This window comes from Tiliqua scincoides, chromosome 13 (assembly GCF_035046505.1).
Source record: "Tiliqua scincoides isolate rTilSci1 chromosome 13, rTilSci1.hap2, whole genome shotgun sequence".
Classification (NCBI taxonomy): Eukaryota; Metazoa; Chordata; class Lepidosauria; order Squamata; family Scincidae; genus Tiliqua; species Tiliqua scincoides.
The window spans coordinates 13,189,169-13,205,132 of NC_089833.1; the positions used below are offsets into that span (position 1 = coordinate 13,189,169).

Consider the following 15,964-nt stretch of genomic DNA (forward strand, 5'->3'; position numbering starts at 1 on the left):
TGGACTTGAGCTTTTTTGCTTGAAAACTAATGAAGGGCCTCACCCTCGACAATCTGTTACATTAGAAGGTGCAGTTAGGTGCATGAACCTCCAGGTTTACCAGAGGCTGCCTGGCATTCAGGCACGAGGGATGAGTTCTTGTATTTGGTTGTTTGGCTCCCCCCAGTGGCTAATTTTGGGGGGTAGATTTTCACACAGTGAAGTCGCTTTCTTCAGTGCTGTGGGCTCCATGCAGGTGCGGAATTCACAGATCAAGGTGCTTGTGAAGTTCAGCACTTAAAAGAGTGTGTGAGTGTGTAACACTCCTCCCACATTTCCATTTAAATTTGCGGCTTGTGAGGCCTAGGAGAAAGATACACATGACTGTGCGTTGGGTCTAATTTGAACAAAGCTTCTCTTTCTGAGTGTTGGTCTTCTAGTTCAGTTCTGTCAAATATCAGCTCTTCAGGGATTCAGGGTCAGGGGTCTCTCCCAGACGTGCCTGGAGGTGACTGAACTTGAACCCAGAACCTTCTGCCCACAAAACTTGGGCCACATCCCCTTGAAGCTGGTGTGGAAGTAGCAGCTGAACACAGAGGCAGGAATCTTCCTGGGTGCATCTGGCAACCCTCTTATATCCTGCTTTTTTAGTGAAGTATTCAAGTAGGCTAACATGCTATTTTAGTATGCCACCACAAGGCAAAGAGACTGTATAAAAAATTAAAGCATCTTAAAACATGCTTGAAATGATCCCCACGCTGCTGGCCATTTGTCAACGGGCAAAGACATTTTTATTCCAGGGAGTGTTTAGCCTGTGACTGTTTCATTATTCTGCTGCTTGTGGTTTTTTTTTTTTTAGTTTTTGCTCCTGTTTGTGTTTTCATTTTGAATTTGTATTTTAGGCATATTTAACTGCTGTGAGCCACTCTGCTTGTTGTTTATTTTTTTAAACTATAAAGGCAGAAGATAAATCTCTAAAACAAATAAATGAAACAATTGCAATATTAAATTAAACCAGCAACAGAAAGCATAGTAAAGCCGAATAGCCGCAGCAATCATTTTAATTCTGGTTATAAAACAAAAGCCCCCCTCCCAACCCTTATTGTAATAAAATTGTCTTCACTGCCTGAAAAAAATTAGGCAGAGGCAGGAATGGTTGTACCTCTTGGGGGAGGGGGGCCTGCGCCTTGGATGGAGCCCAGAATGAAGTTGGGAACCACTGAAGGTAGTCATCAGTGCATTGTGATTTGTTGAGGAGATAATAATAATAACAACTCAAATGAGTTATCAGTGAGTAATATAAAAGATCAATGAATTCTGATTGTATTTTGAAATGTTTGCAGCTGTCTTTTCAGCTGCCCTGGTCCTCATAGCGCTCCTCCCCCTCTCTTTTTCAGTGTGACATACGAGGACCCCAAGGCTGTGAAAGGACTGGCGTCTGCCATGGACAGTCGGAAACAGAACTCAGGAATGGTAGGTGGCCTCTCCGCCCTGTTGCCCTGCAAGCGCAGCCCCTCCAGTCCAAAGCTTTTGCAGGAGCACTGACCCCGGGTGCTGCGTTCAGTGCTGTGGCTTTGGGGTCCCTGCCGGAATTGCAGAGAGAGCCTCGGTTTGCAGCGTCTTGCAGTCCGTGGGGCTACGTTAAGCGTTGATAGGAGTGTTTCAGGATCAAGTTTTTCTAATTTCTAGAAAGAGCCAGAGCGTGAAGCATGAAGTTTCTGTAATGTTACCAACTGCTCAGAGTTCTAAGGATCTTTGTTAACAGCAGTCTGAATACTGTCTCTTCCCAGAAATCAAGCACAAGGCTTTGCAAATGCCGATATCGTTATAACTTGTGAATGATGGAAACATTCTGCCTCTCTCGCCTGTCCCCCAGCCTCTAGTTAAGAAATCTAAACTGAATTGGGAGTGTGAGGGTTTCGTCAAACGACCTTCACTCAGTATTTGGACAGCCCCTTTTTTACAGTCGTAGAAGTGGGGTTAAGCTTCTCTTGGATGGAGAATTTCCTCTTGTCTGGTTTACAGCCAGGTGTGTTTCTGCTCTTCAGTTGCAGCAGATGCTCCTTCCCTCCTCCATTCAGCCTTAGTGTTTTGTCCTCTTGAGAAGGACCTTTGAGGGTTGTCCTGCATGGAGCGTGTGACCTCTTCAGGTAGTGTTGTAAATCTGAGCACTTCTGGCAGGGGGAGGGAAAAGCCGGAAGTGATACGTTAAGGCAGCGGTTCCCAAACTTTTAAATACTAGGACCCACTTTTTTAAATGACAGTCTGTGTCGGGACCCACCTAACTATACAAGACTTTGAAAAAAGGTGATCTAGAAAATAAATAAATAAAAATATTCTTTCTTGCAAGTTATTTATTTATTTAATTGATTTTTTTAAAAAAACCCTCCATCCATTTTTCATAATGAGGCAGCCCTAATGAATAGCCTCAAGGCTTGAGGGGCTTAGTTATGTGACTCAGCCTTCACCTGCCCCCCCACCTGTCGTTGATGGACTTGGGGGAGGAAAAAACACTAGAAAAAAAGATGCTTAAACATTTATCTCCCTATATCTACACAAACTTGCAAACTGCAGGAGTTCACCTTTTTGCAGAGCACTGAGCAGCTATCTTGCAATCCGCAGGAGCTCAACTCTTTGCAGGGCAGTTAGCAGCTCTCTGATTTTTGAAGAGCCTCAGGGCTTGAGGCAATTCATTATCTGATCTTTCCATCACCTGTGTTTTCATTGGAGGATCTGAGGAGTCCACCGGAAAGTCAGTCCCGTGAAGGGAAACTGCTTCTAAAAACCATGGCTGAGACTAGCAGAACCTAGGCGGGGGCTGGAAGGGCTCAGGTGGGCAGGGAATTCTGCAGAATGTAGCAGTGGGCCCCACATGGATTAGTGTCAGTGTCCAGTTCAGGAATCAGCCAAAAGGTGTGTATATCTTTTGCTGCAGGGGGTTGGCACTGATAGGTGGTGGGCAGGGGTGACTATGCACCTTTGCCTTTGATTGCTTCCGAGCGCTGCACGTGCCCTTACTGATTAACGCAGAAGCCCATATAATTCCCACTTCAGGTCCTGGAGCTGCTTGTCATTCCCATATCAGAGCAGCCATTATCAGCCTGTTGTCAGTTCAAAGGCCCTGCCAGTGCTAACCCAGCAGATCAAAGTTGGCATGTTCCTTTTCCAGCCTGTCAGACTTTGCCCGCCTGCTGAGGGGCCTTTTTTTTTTTTTTTTTTTTGCTCTTTAGGCCATTCTCCAAGACATTGGCTCTCTGTAACATGCTGTCAAGAGTTGCTCAGTTTGTGTCATTAGTGAGAGTTTGTTGGATTTTTCAAGGGCTGTGAACAGATGCAACAAAACTAATTCCACAAGAAGAATTGCAACTGGTAGCTTTTCTTCATGGGGGGGGGGGGATAGGAGTAGATTATATAGCGCCATTCATGTGTGTGGCATGTAACAGCAAACAAGAGCACAGTTCCCTGCCCCAAGGGGCTTGCAGTCTAGAAAACAGACACAAGTGAGGTAGATATGGGAAGAATATGTGAGTGCCCATTGGTTTGGAGGGGAATGAGGGGTTGTTTTCTGATTAGGAAAAATAGATCTTTTGGCTGTACACCATCACCCCATCCCCAGCACAGAAATGAATGGCCTGGACTGAAAAACACATCTGTCTTGAATGACAGGGGTTTGTGTGTTCCACATGGACGTGTCAAGAAGTGAAGAAAGGCCCCTCCTTTCAAAGGTTTCAGTGTAAACTTGCATTGACTGTCCAGAAAGCTGAGGTGGTTCTTGGTGGAGCCCAGTCCAGGAAACCCTCTTCTAGCTTGTGTGGCCTCGCAGATACCACCATCAGCTGTTTCTGCTTGAAGGAGAGAAGGGACACCCTCACTCTCCTAACTGACAGTTAGTCACATGCAGGCCATTTTTGCTTTCAGATGTTCGTAGCTCAGTGCAGTGGTGGTTTTGGCCACAGTGCTAACCCGGGGCAAGCAGGAAAGTACTTCCCCCCCCAGTCGTGTGACTTACGTAGGTCTTCCAAGGGCTGGCAAGGCCGCACATAGCCTCTCCGGCCCTCAGAAGGCCTTCAAACACCATTCCAGTTTTTGGAGGAAAGTAAAATTTTAAGGCACTCTGGAGTCCTTAGAAGGCCTTCTCAGGGTCTGTGGGAGGCTGTATGCGGCCTCTCTGGTTCTCAGAATGCCTCCAGACAGGAAGGCAGCAGACTCGGGTGGCCCTCCTTGCCGCACAGCTGGGGGATGCTGGCATGAGCCGTGCATCAGCCGTGGTTCCTGGGAGCACTTGCACCTGCTGACACCCCCAAGTGTGCCACTGGCTCAGTGGAGAGTCAGGTGCTAAGCATGCAAAGGTCTAAGGAGGGCCTGACAAAACCCCTACCTGAAACCCCTGGAGAGGAAGGTCTTTCAGAATGCAGATAATGCTGGCTTAGCTGGACCCAGAGTCTGACGGAGCATGAAGCAGCTTCCCATGTTGACGCGAGCCATTTGCCAGGCTGGGATGGAAGACAAGAATGCAGGAACCCAAGCACCCGAGGAGGCCACGTCTCGCTTTGCAATAACGGTGGTCTTCTCTCCTTCTCACTGATGCTGCTGCAGCCTTTCTTTCCCGTCTCTCTCCCTTTTTTTCTTAATGGGACTTTCTGTTCTCAACACAGAGGAGAGGTAAAGGTGGGAGCTCAGACTTGGAGCCCATAGACAAGTGGCTAATGACCCAAGGAATGGTGAGGAAGATTTCGCCAGTCGAGTCACCCCCGTCATCCTCACCCCGTCTCCTTTAAATAGCATAACCGCCCTCTGTTTATCTGTCACTCAACCTGTTGAAAGACCACAAATTGGACAGTACAAGGAGGTGGTACCCTTCATGTGTGTGTGTAGGGAGGGTGGGGGTGGTTGAGGCTGTGAGTACCACTAGGTCTGGATGCATTCAGAAAGTTATCCATGTTTGATTTCAAAACTAGGTTGCCCCTCTCCAGTTCCTTTTACTGTCTCAATATTTTAAAAAAATACATGCAGTATCGACTTTTTCCTCCATGCAAACACAAGCTCTGATATCTATTTAATGAGCCGGGGCGGACAGCATGCTCAAGAGATGTTCTTGCATATCATTTTTCAAAATGTTTAATCGCCTGGTCCTGTGACACATAGCATCAACCCAGACTCTCTAAGATAAGAAGCTCAGATCTTCTTGTGCAATGCAATGAGGGATCTTCTGGGACAGGGAACAAGGGAAGTGTCTGTAACATCATAGCTTGGTGTTCTATCTGGTACCCCTCAGCAGGAGCAGAATGGAGCCTCCGATTTGTAGGCCCCTCTCCTCTTCCTTTATTCTGTTTGCCAGCAGACCTTTGTTGGCTGTTGCATCTCAAAGCTCCCAACAATGGTTTGCTCCAACAGTTGCTCTGCAATTTAGGAATGCCATGTTTGCAAGCCAAGCAACCAAAGGTTTGGGGATTTACTCTCTCGCAACCCAGGGAAATGAGGTCTCATTCATTTTAATGTGCTCTGAACAGAGTACAGGTTGGACCTCGTTATCTGTGGGGGATCCGTTCCTGGAGCCCCTGCAGATATGGCTTGTGTTTGTTCAGCTTGGAAAAAAGGATACTGCAGCCTCCGTGGAGGCAATTAACAAGTGTACGGGAATGGCCTGGCCAAGTATAACCAACAGGCCAGTTTCTTCCACCTTACAAACTGCTCACCCTTGTCTGTTTTCAATATGGAACTCTTTGGTATTCACTAGAATCCAACTAATCCATAACCCAGTTTCTGTCTGAAATAGCTGTAGCTCTTAACTGTGTCCAGCATTAATCCAGTGTGTACAGAACTGATGTGCTGAAGCATTCTCCTGTGGTGTAGTTCAGGAGAGCTGTGGGGGCAATATGTCATTCCCCCATAGAACAAAGAGTCCTTATGTTTCGGCGTGTCTCTGTCACTGTTGCTGAAGGCACCAGGGGCGCATCCCATTGAACATCTTCCCCTAGGCTTGGGGTGTTTCTTGAAATTCTGTCGTGTGAAGCCAAACACGGGCCAAAATGAGGGTGTTCTGTCTTTCTAAACTCTGATTTTGGTGCCAGTCCATTCCACCAAGGGGACACCAACATTCATGCCCCAGTTTTGTGTCTGGCTTGACTCAGACATCATGCCAAACCATGGTTAAGGAAGCTGAACTGTGGTCATGATGTGAAGTTGGAATTGATGCACCATGGTTTGCAGTTGACCAGCAAATCAGAAGTGAGAACCATGGTTCAAAGCAAATTTGTAAGCCACAGTGCAACGGATTGGTAAGATGTCTGAATTGACATAACCATAGTTATTATGGCTTATTGCTCTGCCCTCAGAGGCCCCTGCACCTCAGAAATGAAAACACTGAGTGACTGGAAAACAAAAGCAAATTGCTTTAAACCATGATTGTATAGTTGGGAACCACAAGGCATAGTTTAGTTTCTGAACTATGGTTAATGCAAACCATGGTTTGGTGTGATGTCTGAATTGAGTGTCAGTGTCTGCATCTCGGTTCACCACAGGCCTAAGGTTGTGTACAAATGTAATGCTGTTGGAGCACCGAGCCTGCTCTGGAAGCTTCCATGCCACATTGAACAACTTTCTCTTCAGGGAAATCTGGTTCTGTGAGTTTGTAGCAGAAGCAGGCAGCGTACAGCACTAATTGGCTAGTTCCTATAAATCTCAAACCCACCCACAGCCTGTCATCCCTGGAGCAATTTTGCAATTGTTTTTAAACAGGCTGCCCTTGAAAAGGCAATGAATAAATGTTTAAGCAAATAAAATATAATCAGTGATTTGAAGGCATTTTAAAGAGGTAGTCGATCTGATCTGAAGACAGGAAGAAAGAAATACTGGTGGCTGAATCTAGCATCTCAGTCACTTGGTTTGTGTGTCTACCATTACCGTTGCAAAGGTAGGAGGAAAGCAAGATCTCCAAACAGGCAAAAAACAGTCTGCAGCTCTTGATTTGTTATGTTTGTACCCAGCCTTAGAGTGGGGAAGTGTCATTGCCTCAGTGGCCCAATTGCAAATCTGTGCAAAGGCTTCCAGGTTTTCCTCCTCCAGGTCCTGCCAGTTGTTGGATCCTAATGAAGATGCTGGTTTTTAGAGTGTGTCAAGAAAAGCTGAATTTTCTGCCTCCAGGATAAATGGGTACAATGTGAAGGATGTTTTGCGTCGTTCTGCTTCTCCTTATCAAAGGGAAGGGGCTGGTGCCTTGGCATCCTTGATACCTGGAAATCTGCCTGCCCCAACCATGGGTGTGTTCTACCAGGGAGTCCTAGAAATGTGTGGGGAGGATCTTCTTTGCACCTGAGGAACTTGCTTCCTTCTGTTCTTTTTTAAAAGAAGTCTCTCCTTGAGTGGTGCACCCATGTAATACCAACAGCCCTGATCCTAAAGACGAAACTAATAGTAAAACTGACCGCGTCCCACAAGGGAAGTGGGGAATCATCCCCACATCTGTACTGTGCTTCAGAGGTACATGGAAGGTGCTGTGGGGTCGAGCTCTCCAGCTCCAAGCTTATGATAGGTAGAGGAATGCCACATTGTTGGCATGAATATAAGGGAAATGTCTGGGGTCATGATTAAGGTCAGCTCCTTTTTTTACAAAAGGGTCCAGCCTTCAGCAAAAACAGGAATCTCTCAACTCGGCTAAGACATGTTGGTGAACTCCTCCATTTCAGAATATGCCATTTCATGCCAGCTTTTTTTTTTTCCCCCTCCACTGATGTAATATTCACTGAGCCATTTTTATGTGATGCTTAAAACACCAGTCTCTCTCTTTAAGTCTTGAATATTGGATGCAGCTCATTAAGGGGAGAAGGCAGTCTGCAGTTCCTTGTTTTCATTTCTTCTCCCCTCCCTTTCCTGACTGGAGCCATCTCACTAATGAAGCCACAAGTATAAGCTCCTAAAAAGGTTTCACCCAGTTAGGACCTGCTTAGTTGATCTTGAAGCAAATTTGAAGGCAATTGTCAGGTGTTTCTGACCTGGAATAGTTTAATAGAGTTATATAAATATTCTTAATGATAAATCATAATAGTAGACCCAGCAAAAGGCTCTCCCTTTTCACCTGCTCTAAATAAGGCTGCTGAAATGAGGAAAGCTTGTGGGGGAGGGGGAATTAAATGTGGAATTTTTTATTTTAATTTTTGGAGGTGGAAGGATTGGGAGCTCGTTCCTGATGCTGAAAACAAATTTCTGGGCTGAGCATGTGCTGAGCCTGACCTGAGCCACTGTCTTACACCAGATTCTGGTTGGTGAACCTGGAGTTCTGTTAAGAAAACCCCCCTTCCAAGTAGATCCCACAAACCTGAAGTCTACCGACTCTGGTTTTGAGCATTGGAAGGTGTGCCTTTTAATTCCTTACATTTTAAAATCCTGCTTATCTTCCAGAGAACTCAGGCTGGCGTGCAAGGTCCTTCCTCCGCCCCCCCCACAACCTTGCCTGTGCCTTGAGATGTTGCCATCACATAAATGACCCCCCCCCATTTAAATTTCCGCTCGCACCATCAAAGTGAGCACAGACCTACCTCCTAGTAGCCCTGTCCTCTCCTTGATCCTGGGAGCCACTGCTTCTTCGCCCTTCCCATGCCCCCAAAGCCAAGTACTGACCTTTGGGGCAGAGAAGAACCAGTGGCAGGCAGCATACTCTTCCCCTCCAGGGACTCAAATGAACAGTCCCAGAATCTCAAGTGAGAAACTGGTGTTGGTTGCATCGTTTCTGCTGGGGAAAAGGCTGTCTAAAGAGGTTTAAATACCTCTTGCATTATCGGAAGAAGAGCCCTACTCACAGCACCTGCTCTTTGGGTTTCCAAATGGATTTTTCAGAAGTTCAGGAAATGTAGTTCTTCAGGGCTAGTGGCTAGTTTCTCCGTGCTGTTTTTCGTTTTTTTATACCATTTCAAGCCTGGCCTACATTTCAGACCTTTTGGGGACGATCAATTTAACACCAAAAGCAGGCCTCTTTTTTTTTTTGTCCTTTTCTTTTTGAGCTTTCCGGTCCTCCCCAGTCATGTCCAGTATTCCAGCCTAGAGAGAGACACAGGTCTCCCCACCCAGCCCATTTGGTCCTTATCAGTGACTGCTTGAGGATGTAGCTGAAGCCCTTGTTGCTTCTTCCCGGCCACCTCACTCATCAGACCCTTTGGTTCCATTCCCTTGGCCTCCTTGCTCTACTTGCTTTGCACTGCTTTATTTGTGCGCTGTGTTTTCGTATTTTGTGTTTTAAGTTCTTATTTGGAAAAAAAAATATGCACCTTACATAGTATATATGTTTTTTCCCCTCCCTCTTTTATTTTCTCACTTTCCCTCCCCTCTCATTCTGTGGCCGTGATTGTGGATGTGTTTTGGTTTTTGCCTGCCTTGCTGTATCTCTCGCTGCGCTCCCTAGATTCCCGTCACGCAATCCTCTGTCATGGATGACATTGAGGAATGGCTCAGTACCGATGTGGTAAGATTCTCTCTCGGTTCTTTACTTTTTTTTAAAATATATGTGGTTTTCTACCTAAGAGTTGTGCCAGGTGGTCCTCGTTTAGGGCAAACTAAGCGGAGCACTTCATGAATGTGCATGAAAGAGGAAAAGCCCCTGCGTGGAGTAAGTGAGCACATTGGGGCAGTGTCACCCCATGCAAGAGCTCATAGTGTCACCTCCGTGATGGACCTCTTCCCATACCAGACCATACGGAATGCAATATCATACGCACAACCTAGATGCAGTGGCATGACTAGGGTTGGTGTCACCCCATTAAATGTATTTATTTATTTAAATATCTAACAGTACAGGTCCCCCAACAAATCAGTCGACAGCAAAAAACCAATGGCCAACTTGATGACACACCACTGAATAAAAACACTGAATAAAAACATGCTGCACTTTTCCAAATGGCGGTGGAGGGAGAGAGCGTGTCTGGTGCACTCTGGGTGGGACGCGGGCACGAGGTGGATGACTGAGGCCACATCTGATTTGCCGGCCTGTCCACCTGGCATTTCAGTTGTGAAGCTGGGAGGAAACTGTGCACCCTCAAAGGCCAGTCACAGACCCCATTTTTCACTCACATCTGCTCTTCTCCCTGCAACTGATTTCATTCCAGGTCCCAGATAAGCCGCCTTCACAGCAACAAATGCCTCCCATTTCTGGATGATGTTTTCTTGGCTTGGTTGTGCCACGAGGGATGCTTATTGAAGGGATTGATACACAAACGTCACTGCAGCCCAAGTTCTAGATTTCATTCTGGCTTCCCTTTTTGTTTGGAAAAGGCTGGGGGTAGTTTACTCAGAGCAGAGCAGATGAGAAAGGAACCAAACAGTGAGCATTGCCATCCGCCATCCTTTGTGTTGCCTGGGGGGACAGTGACAGCTTTTGTTTTGGTTCTAGGTCCCCCTTGCAATGCGATCACCCAGTTGACTTTCGTGGTAAAGCAGGTTGTCTTCATTAGCTGGTGCCATTGTTGATGTGTACATTGTCCTTGTGCAACGCTCCACATGGAGATTCCCTGGAGATGTCCTGATATTCCTCTTTTCTTCTTTTCTCTCCCCTTCCCTTCCCCCACACTTCTTTTCATTCCAATGAAAGAAGGGAGACGAACTAGAAGAAGGAGTGACCAGTGAAGGTAGGAAAACGGGAGTTGGGACTCAAGCATGGAAAAGTTTCGCAGAGCACAATCGCTCTGTGTAGGTGCTGCAATTCTGCAGAACACAATAGTGGGTGTGACATTCTGCTATTCCCTTCCAAGCCCTCCCTCCCCACCATTGCTGTTCCAGGGTTAATGAACTTCAAGGAGCCAGTAACCATAGTTGGCCAGCTGGGGGGGTAGCCGACCCCTGTGAAAGTCTCCAGAGGGGGCCGCTACTTCTCACAGGGCAGTAGATCTGTGGACAAGAGCCGCCTGCCTGATTCATCTCTGCTCCATTGCAAGCTTCTCTCGTTGCCACCCCAGCGCTGGGGATCCAGCACCCATGCTGACTGCTTGATAAGGGGGTGGTGTCTTAAGGTGACCTCCTGTAGGAGGGAGAAAGCATTCAAATGGAACCCAGAGTATTATGATTTACTATCTGGTGGTCACACTCTTAACTCACTTTGAACGTGACCATTTAAACGGTTTCTCCCCCCCTCCCTTTTTGTGGTCTTGCAGAGTTTGACAAATTCCTAGAGGAACGCGCCAAAGCTGCGGAAAGGATCCCCAGCCTCCCCTCGCCGCCCCAGGAGGAGCCCACAGCCCCAACGACGAACCCCCCCAGCAAAAAGAAGCCGGAGCGCTCAGAAGACGCCCTCTTTGCGCTGTAACACGTCTCTTCCTCGCAGTCTGTGGAAGAACCCAGCTGTGCGGTCCAGCTGTCCCTGTGATGTCCGACTAGCATTGAGCTCCCTGCGCCCTCCTGGGTTTCGTTAGATGGCCTCTTGTGTCTCTCCAAAACGGCCCAGCCCAAATAAGCTCACTTTTTACGAGTATTTAAGCCCCATCTTGTCACCTCCATGGCTCTCCTTCCACACTTACTTTCCTTCCTCTGTTCCATCCCAGGTCATAGTATTGTCCTGCTCTTAAACACGTGAGTGCTCTCCTGTCCCCAGCAATCCCGGGACAGAGTTGTGTGGAGAACAGCCTTGGCTTTGATTTCTGCCAGCTTCTTGCCGGGGAGCCAGTCCAAAGTTGCATGTACACTTGGAGTGTTCTGTTACAGTTGTGCGTACAGTTACAGTTGCCTCTTGCAACACAGTCTGGGTACCACTGCCTTTCCATAGACTCACGAAGGAAGTCCTTAGCTTTGCTGTGCTCCCACAACTGGGGTACTGGGTGTCAGCTGCTCTCCCACCCCCCCATCCCAAGTAGGACTGTGATTTCTTTAAAATTTCCTCGGATGTTCATGTAGTTGTGTCTAAAACTCTTCAGATGGGAAAATAAGTAGTCTTTGCAGGGGTGTGTGTCCAAAAGACAAGCCACCTGACTCATGGTTCAGGTTGTCTCCATGCCAGGATCTGCTGTGTGATCCTGTGCCCTAGCCATAGTGTTTGACTGAAGTCAGTCCAGGTCTGCATGGACACAAGAATGCAGTGATAGAACGCACTGCTCCGCTGAAGGCTCCTGTGGGTGGGACGGGGGTGTGTGTCCCATTTTGAAATGCCCACATTTTGGATGTGGGTACTTTTGAGAGTGGCATCCTCCCTAACACCCCTGTAGTCAGAAGAGGTGCATTCCGTTCTCCTCCCCACTCCGCATTCCGCACAGGTTTTGTGTAGGCCTTGTGTCATGCGGCCAGCCCACCAGGTGCTTGCTTTGCACAGCGAATGCAGTGGAGGCCTCAACTGGAACATGGAAGTTCTGTACCAGGCCTGCCTGGGTGGCTGTTCTGTTGGTGGCTGGGTTTTTCTGTTGATCTCCATGGGTGGTGTGGTGTCACAACTAGGCAAGAATGCCTAGAGGATCCCTGCTGCAAAACCTGATCTTGTGACTGCTTAAGAAGGAGAACAGACGCTGGATGCCCTAGAAGCAGCAGTGCCAGGAGAAACTAGTTTTGCCTGTCTGTTCCAGCAGCATTCAGGTCCCTTAAAAGTGAGGCTGCTCAGAGTTCTGCCACCTCAGGAGGAGAACAGTCAGTGATGGGTAGGCCTTGGTGTCTTTGTTGGAGGAGTGAGCAGGGGTCCCATCTGGCCTTGGTTAAGGGGGAAGCCAAGGAACCTGTAACCCTCTCAGCTCCCAGTCAGCCAAAAGCAGTTCCTTGCTGGCCTGCAGGTTGTTCTCCAGCGGCACTAGTTGTGTTCCCCCCCAAGGCCCTTTCCTGTTGTGCAAGACAAGTTCCAGAGAACTTTGGGAAGCTCCTGAGCAGTTCCGAGATTCTCTCCAGTGCCTGGCTCCTATGGAGCAGGTTCATCCAGCTTTCTCGCCATGACCTGGCATTTTCCAGGGGACGGCTCCTATGAAGCTGAAGCAGGGATGAACCTAACTCCTCTGGGGTTGTCTATCCTTGAGCACCGCCCAGGAAGAAGGGCAGGATGTGACTGGAAAGACCTGAAAGGGGGACACAGTCCAACACAGTCTTAATACTCCCACAGGTACTCTTCCCAACTCCCACCACAACTTCCTCTTGCTAGTTGCACATATGCATGCACATGTGTGCCCTCTTAAGCTGCCAAGGAATCGCTGAAGTCATGACCCTCTGAAACTGAGGACAGAAACTGAGGACTCTTTCTTCTCTCCAAACACTAAATATTCTCCACTACAGTAAAACATTGAAACGGTGGTGCCTCCAGGGTGGTGGGTTTGCTTTGATTTCTGTAGACTGAAGTCTGCTCACTTGGTACATGCATGAGCCTTCTGGGATGTTCCTAGTATCTCCTATCCCGGCATCCCCAGACTTCCCAGTCTTGTAGCCCTCAAGCTGCAAATGTGCCTCGTCCCAGTTGTCTTTCAGCAACGGGCCCTTCGGCCCTTGGTTACGTCTTAGCCCTCCAGCCAGAGTTCCATGTTTTTAATCTCCATAGCTTTTCTCTTGACCTTGGAGCTGTAAGAAGGGGGCAGGATCCGTCCCTGCTGTCGCACACCGTTCTCTAGCTCCAGAATTGGGAGCTTTTTGGCTGCCGTATCACAGAAGCCAAGCCCCCACCACACTTACAGCCAGTGGAGCTAGGTGGGGAGCTGTAGATTGTCTCTGACACAGCCTGAGGGACCGGAGAAGGGGCTGCAGGGGGCTGGTGCCCACAGTTCTTTAGCTTGGCTGCCAGGGCCTGTCAAGGATTATGGACTTTGGTCTTCACTATAGTTGTATCTGCAGGGCAAAGGTTGAGATGTTGGCTGTTGAATTGGAGGTCCAAAGGGAAAGGTAACTTCTGGTGCTGGAAAAGCACGTTTGCAAGGGAGCCGGTTCTCTCCATACAAAACAGCTTCTCCGTATTAGGAATCACTAAACAATACTAAATTATTGCTGAGATTGTTTCTTACATTCTAACGAAACTTTTTTTCATTTAGGTTTGAAATATTTATTTATTTTTTGCCTTGCCTGACGAGAAGTTCTCTTGCGCAAGCCAAAACGTGGCAGGATCTGCACAGGAGAATGGTGGTGATTGATGACGGCATTGGCACTACCTAGCTGGTGCTCTCCCTGGCAGTACAGTGGTTGTCATTCATTTTGAAGAGCCTTGCTCAGAAGAACTTCTTGCTGTATTGGAATTGTAGGCATTAGCTCTTATTCCCCTCCCCTTTTATTTTCCTGACGTGTCTCTAACAGCCTTTTTAAAAACACTTTTGTGTGCTGAGATGTAACCAAAAAAAAATGAATTGTTTCTGTTTAAATATACTTCTTGAGGGAAGGGGAAACCTTCCCATTCCGTTTTTTTTTAAGCTATGTATAGAATACAGATTTATCTAGGACAGGTGCAATAGTTACAAACTTAACGGTATTCAAAAATTAACTGAGTCGGGCAGGGGGAGGGCAGGGTTGCTGTTTAACTTATCTTAAAACTGTTTGGCTAGCCATTTCCCAGGGCGTGCTGTTGGGTAGCCTGCAGCATCTGTCTCTGTTTCTCCCCATCTGAGGAAGGAAATGAAACCTCCACAAGCCCGATCCATGTTTCCAGGCAGACCCTTGAGGGATGAATCCAGTTTCTTCCCATCCATGGCAAGGGGGCCGCCTCCTTTCCCCCCAGGCACTAACTGGCAATCCTCATTCTTGGACTGGCCAGTATCATCCTTGGAGAATGTGGAGGTTATGCTAGGCCTAAGCACATTCTGAACCAAATCGGTGCCTGTGGCCTTGGTAGGAACATGGACCCCCAAGCTGGCTTTGAACAGACGTTGCAGAGTCGCAGTCCAAAAATCGGACTTTTTTAAATACTCCTAGTATTTTGTGTGAGCACTTGCCCTCCTCAGCCTTCAGCCACTTCGGGGTCCAGCTCTATTAGACGTCTCCTTGTCTCCTGTGTGGTACCTCCTAACCTCTGCCCACCCTTTAGGTATGCTGTAACTGTCTGGATCAACCAGTAACTATCCAGACCAAAAAAAACAAACCCAGGGCTTGTGTTCCAACCCCTTCATATAAGTCCCTGTTCCAGTTCCTGCTGCGACTCCTCTTATAAGCCAAGGGTTTCTGCATTCCATCCAGTGGGTTTTGGGGTGTTTTTTTCCTTCTTAATTTGTGTAAGCTGTTTTCAACACTCTCCCCCCTGCCTGCTAATTGTTCCGCACTGCCGACTCCTTCCACTGTAACCTGTGTCATATAGCATCTCCATCTTGTATATTTAAAGCTTTAGGCTTGTCCAGATGAAAAAAAGTGGATAATTATTTATTTTACTGAAAAATATTCATACTTATTAATGTATGTTTGTTTGTTTTGGGGGAAGAAGGTTGGTGGGGAATGGGAGAAAGGGAATTGTTTAAAAAAAATGTAAAGATGGCTATGTAAAAATAATTCTTAAATCCCTTTAAAAAAACCACCTGCTTTTCGTTTTTCCATCAGTGTTGGTGTCTTCATGTGAGCGAAATCCACCTGGTGGTTTTAATTTAATTTTTTTTTTGCATATAAGGATGTATTATTAATCTGCCATCACTTAACTCTCTCATATTCAGAAATCATCTGTGTCTCTCTTCTGTACATTTTGGTTCCTGCATGTGAAATACTCCAATAAAAAACCATTAGAGCAAATGATCCAGTGTGCCTTTTTCCAAAGGGAACCCGACTAGAGTCCCAGAAAAGGACAGGATATGGGGCTTGGAAGGCAGTAAAGCGTAAATATAGTGTGATGTTCCATCCTCTGCATAATTCTGTATGTCTCAATCATGTCCCCCCCGCTTTTTTCCTAGACCAGGGGTGTCCAAACATTTTGGCAGGAGGGGCACATCATCTGTCTAACACTGTGTCAGGGGCCGAGAAAGAAAGAATTTATCATTTAAAATTTGAATAAATTTACATAAATGAATATATTAGAGATGAAACTTATATGAATGACAGACTGTCTTGGAATAGCTCAAGGCTTATAAAAGGCCTTGCACAA

The 15,964-nt window shown here is 47.1% G+C and overlaps 1 protein-coding gene across 4 annotated transcripts in view; it reads left to right on the plus strand.

The window, feature by feature from the left end:
* TOM1L2 (target of myb1 like 2 membrane trafficking protein) overlaps positions 1 to 15,615 on the plus strand; it is a 44,597-nt gene extending 28,982 nt beyond the window's left edge. Inside the window, exons 12-16 of one of the 4 annotated variants that reach the window (XM_066640404.1) lie at positions 1,377 to 1,452; positions 4,635 to 4,700; positions 9,374 to 9,433; positions 10,556 to 10,592; positions 11,115 to 15,615. In XM_066640404.1, the coding sequence (XP_066496501.1) occupies positions 1,377 to 1,452; positions 4,635 to 4,700; positions 9,374 to 9,433; positions 10,556 to 10,592; positions 11,115 to 11,266 (391 nt within the window). In that variant the 3' untranslated portion in view covers positions 11,267 to 15,615. The remainder of the gene's footprint in view (positions 1 to 1,376; positions 1,453 to 4,634; positions 4,701 to 9,373; positions 9,434 to 10,555; positions 10,593 to 11,114) is intronic. The other 3 variants (XM_066640405.1, XM_066640406.1, XM_066640407.1) reach the window with 3 other exon arrangements.
* Positions 15,616 to 15,964: the final 349 nt, after the last annotated feature.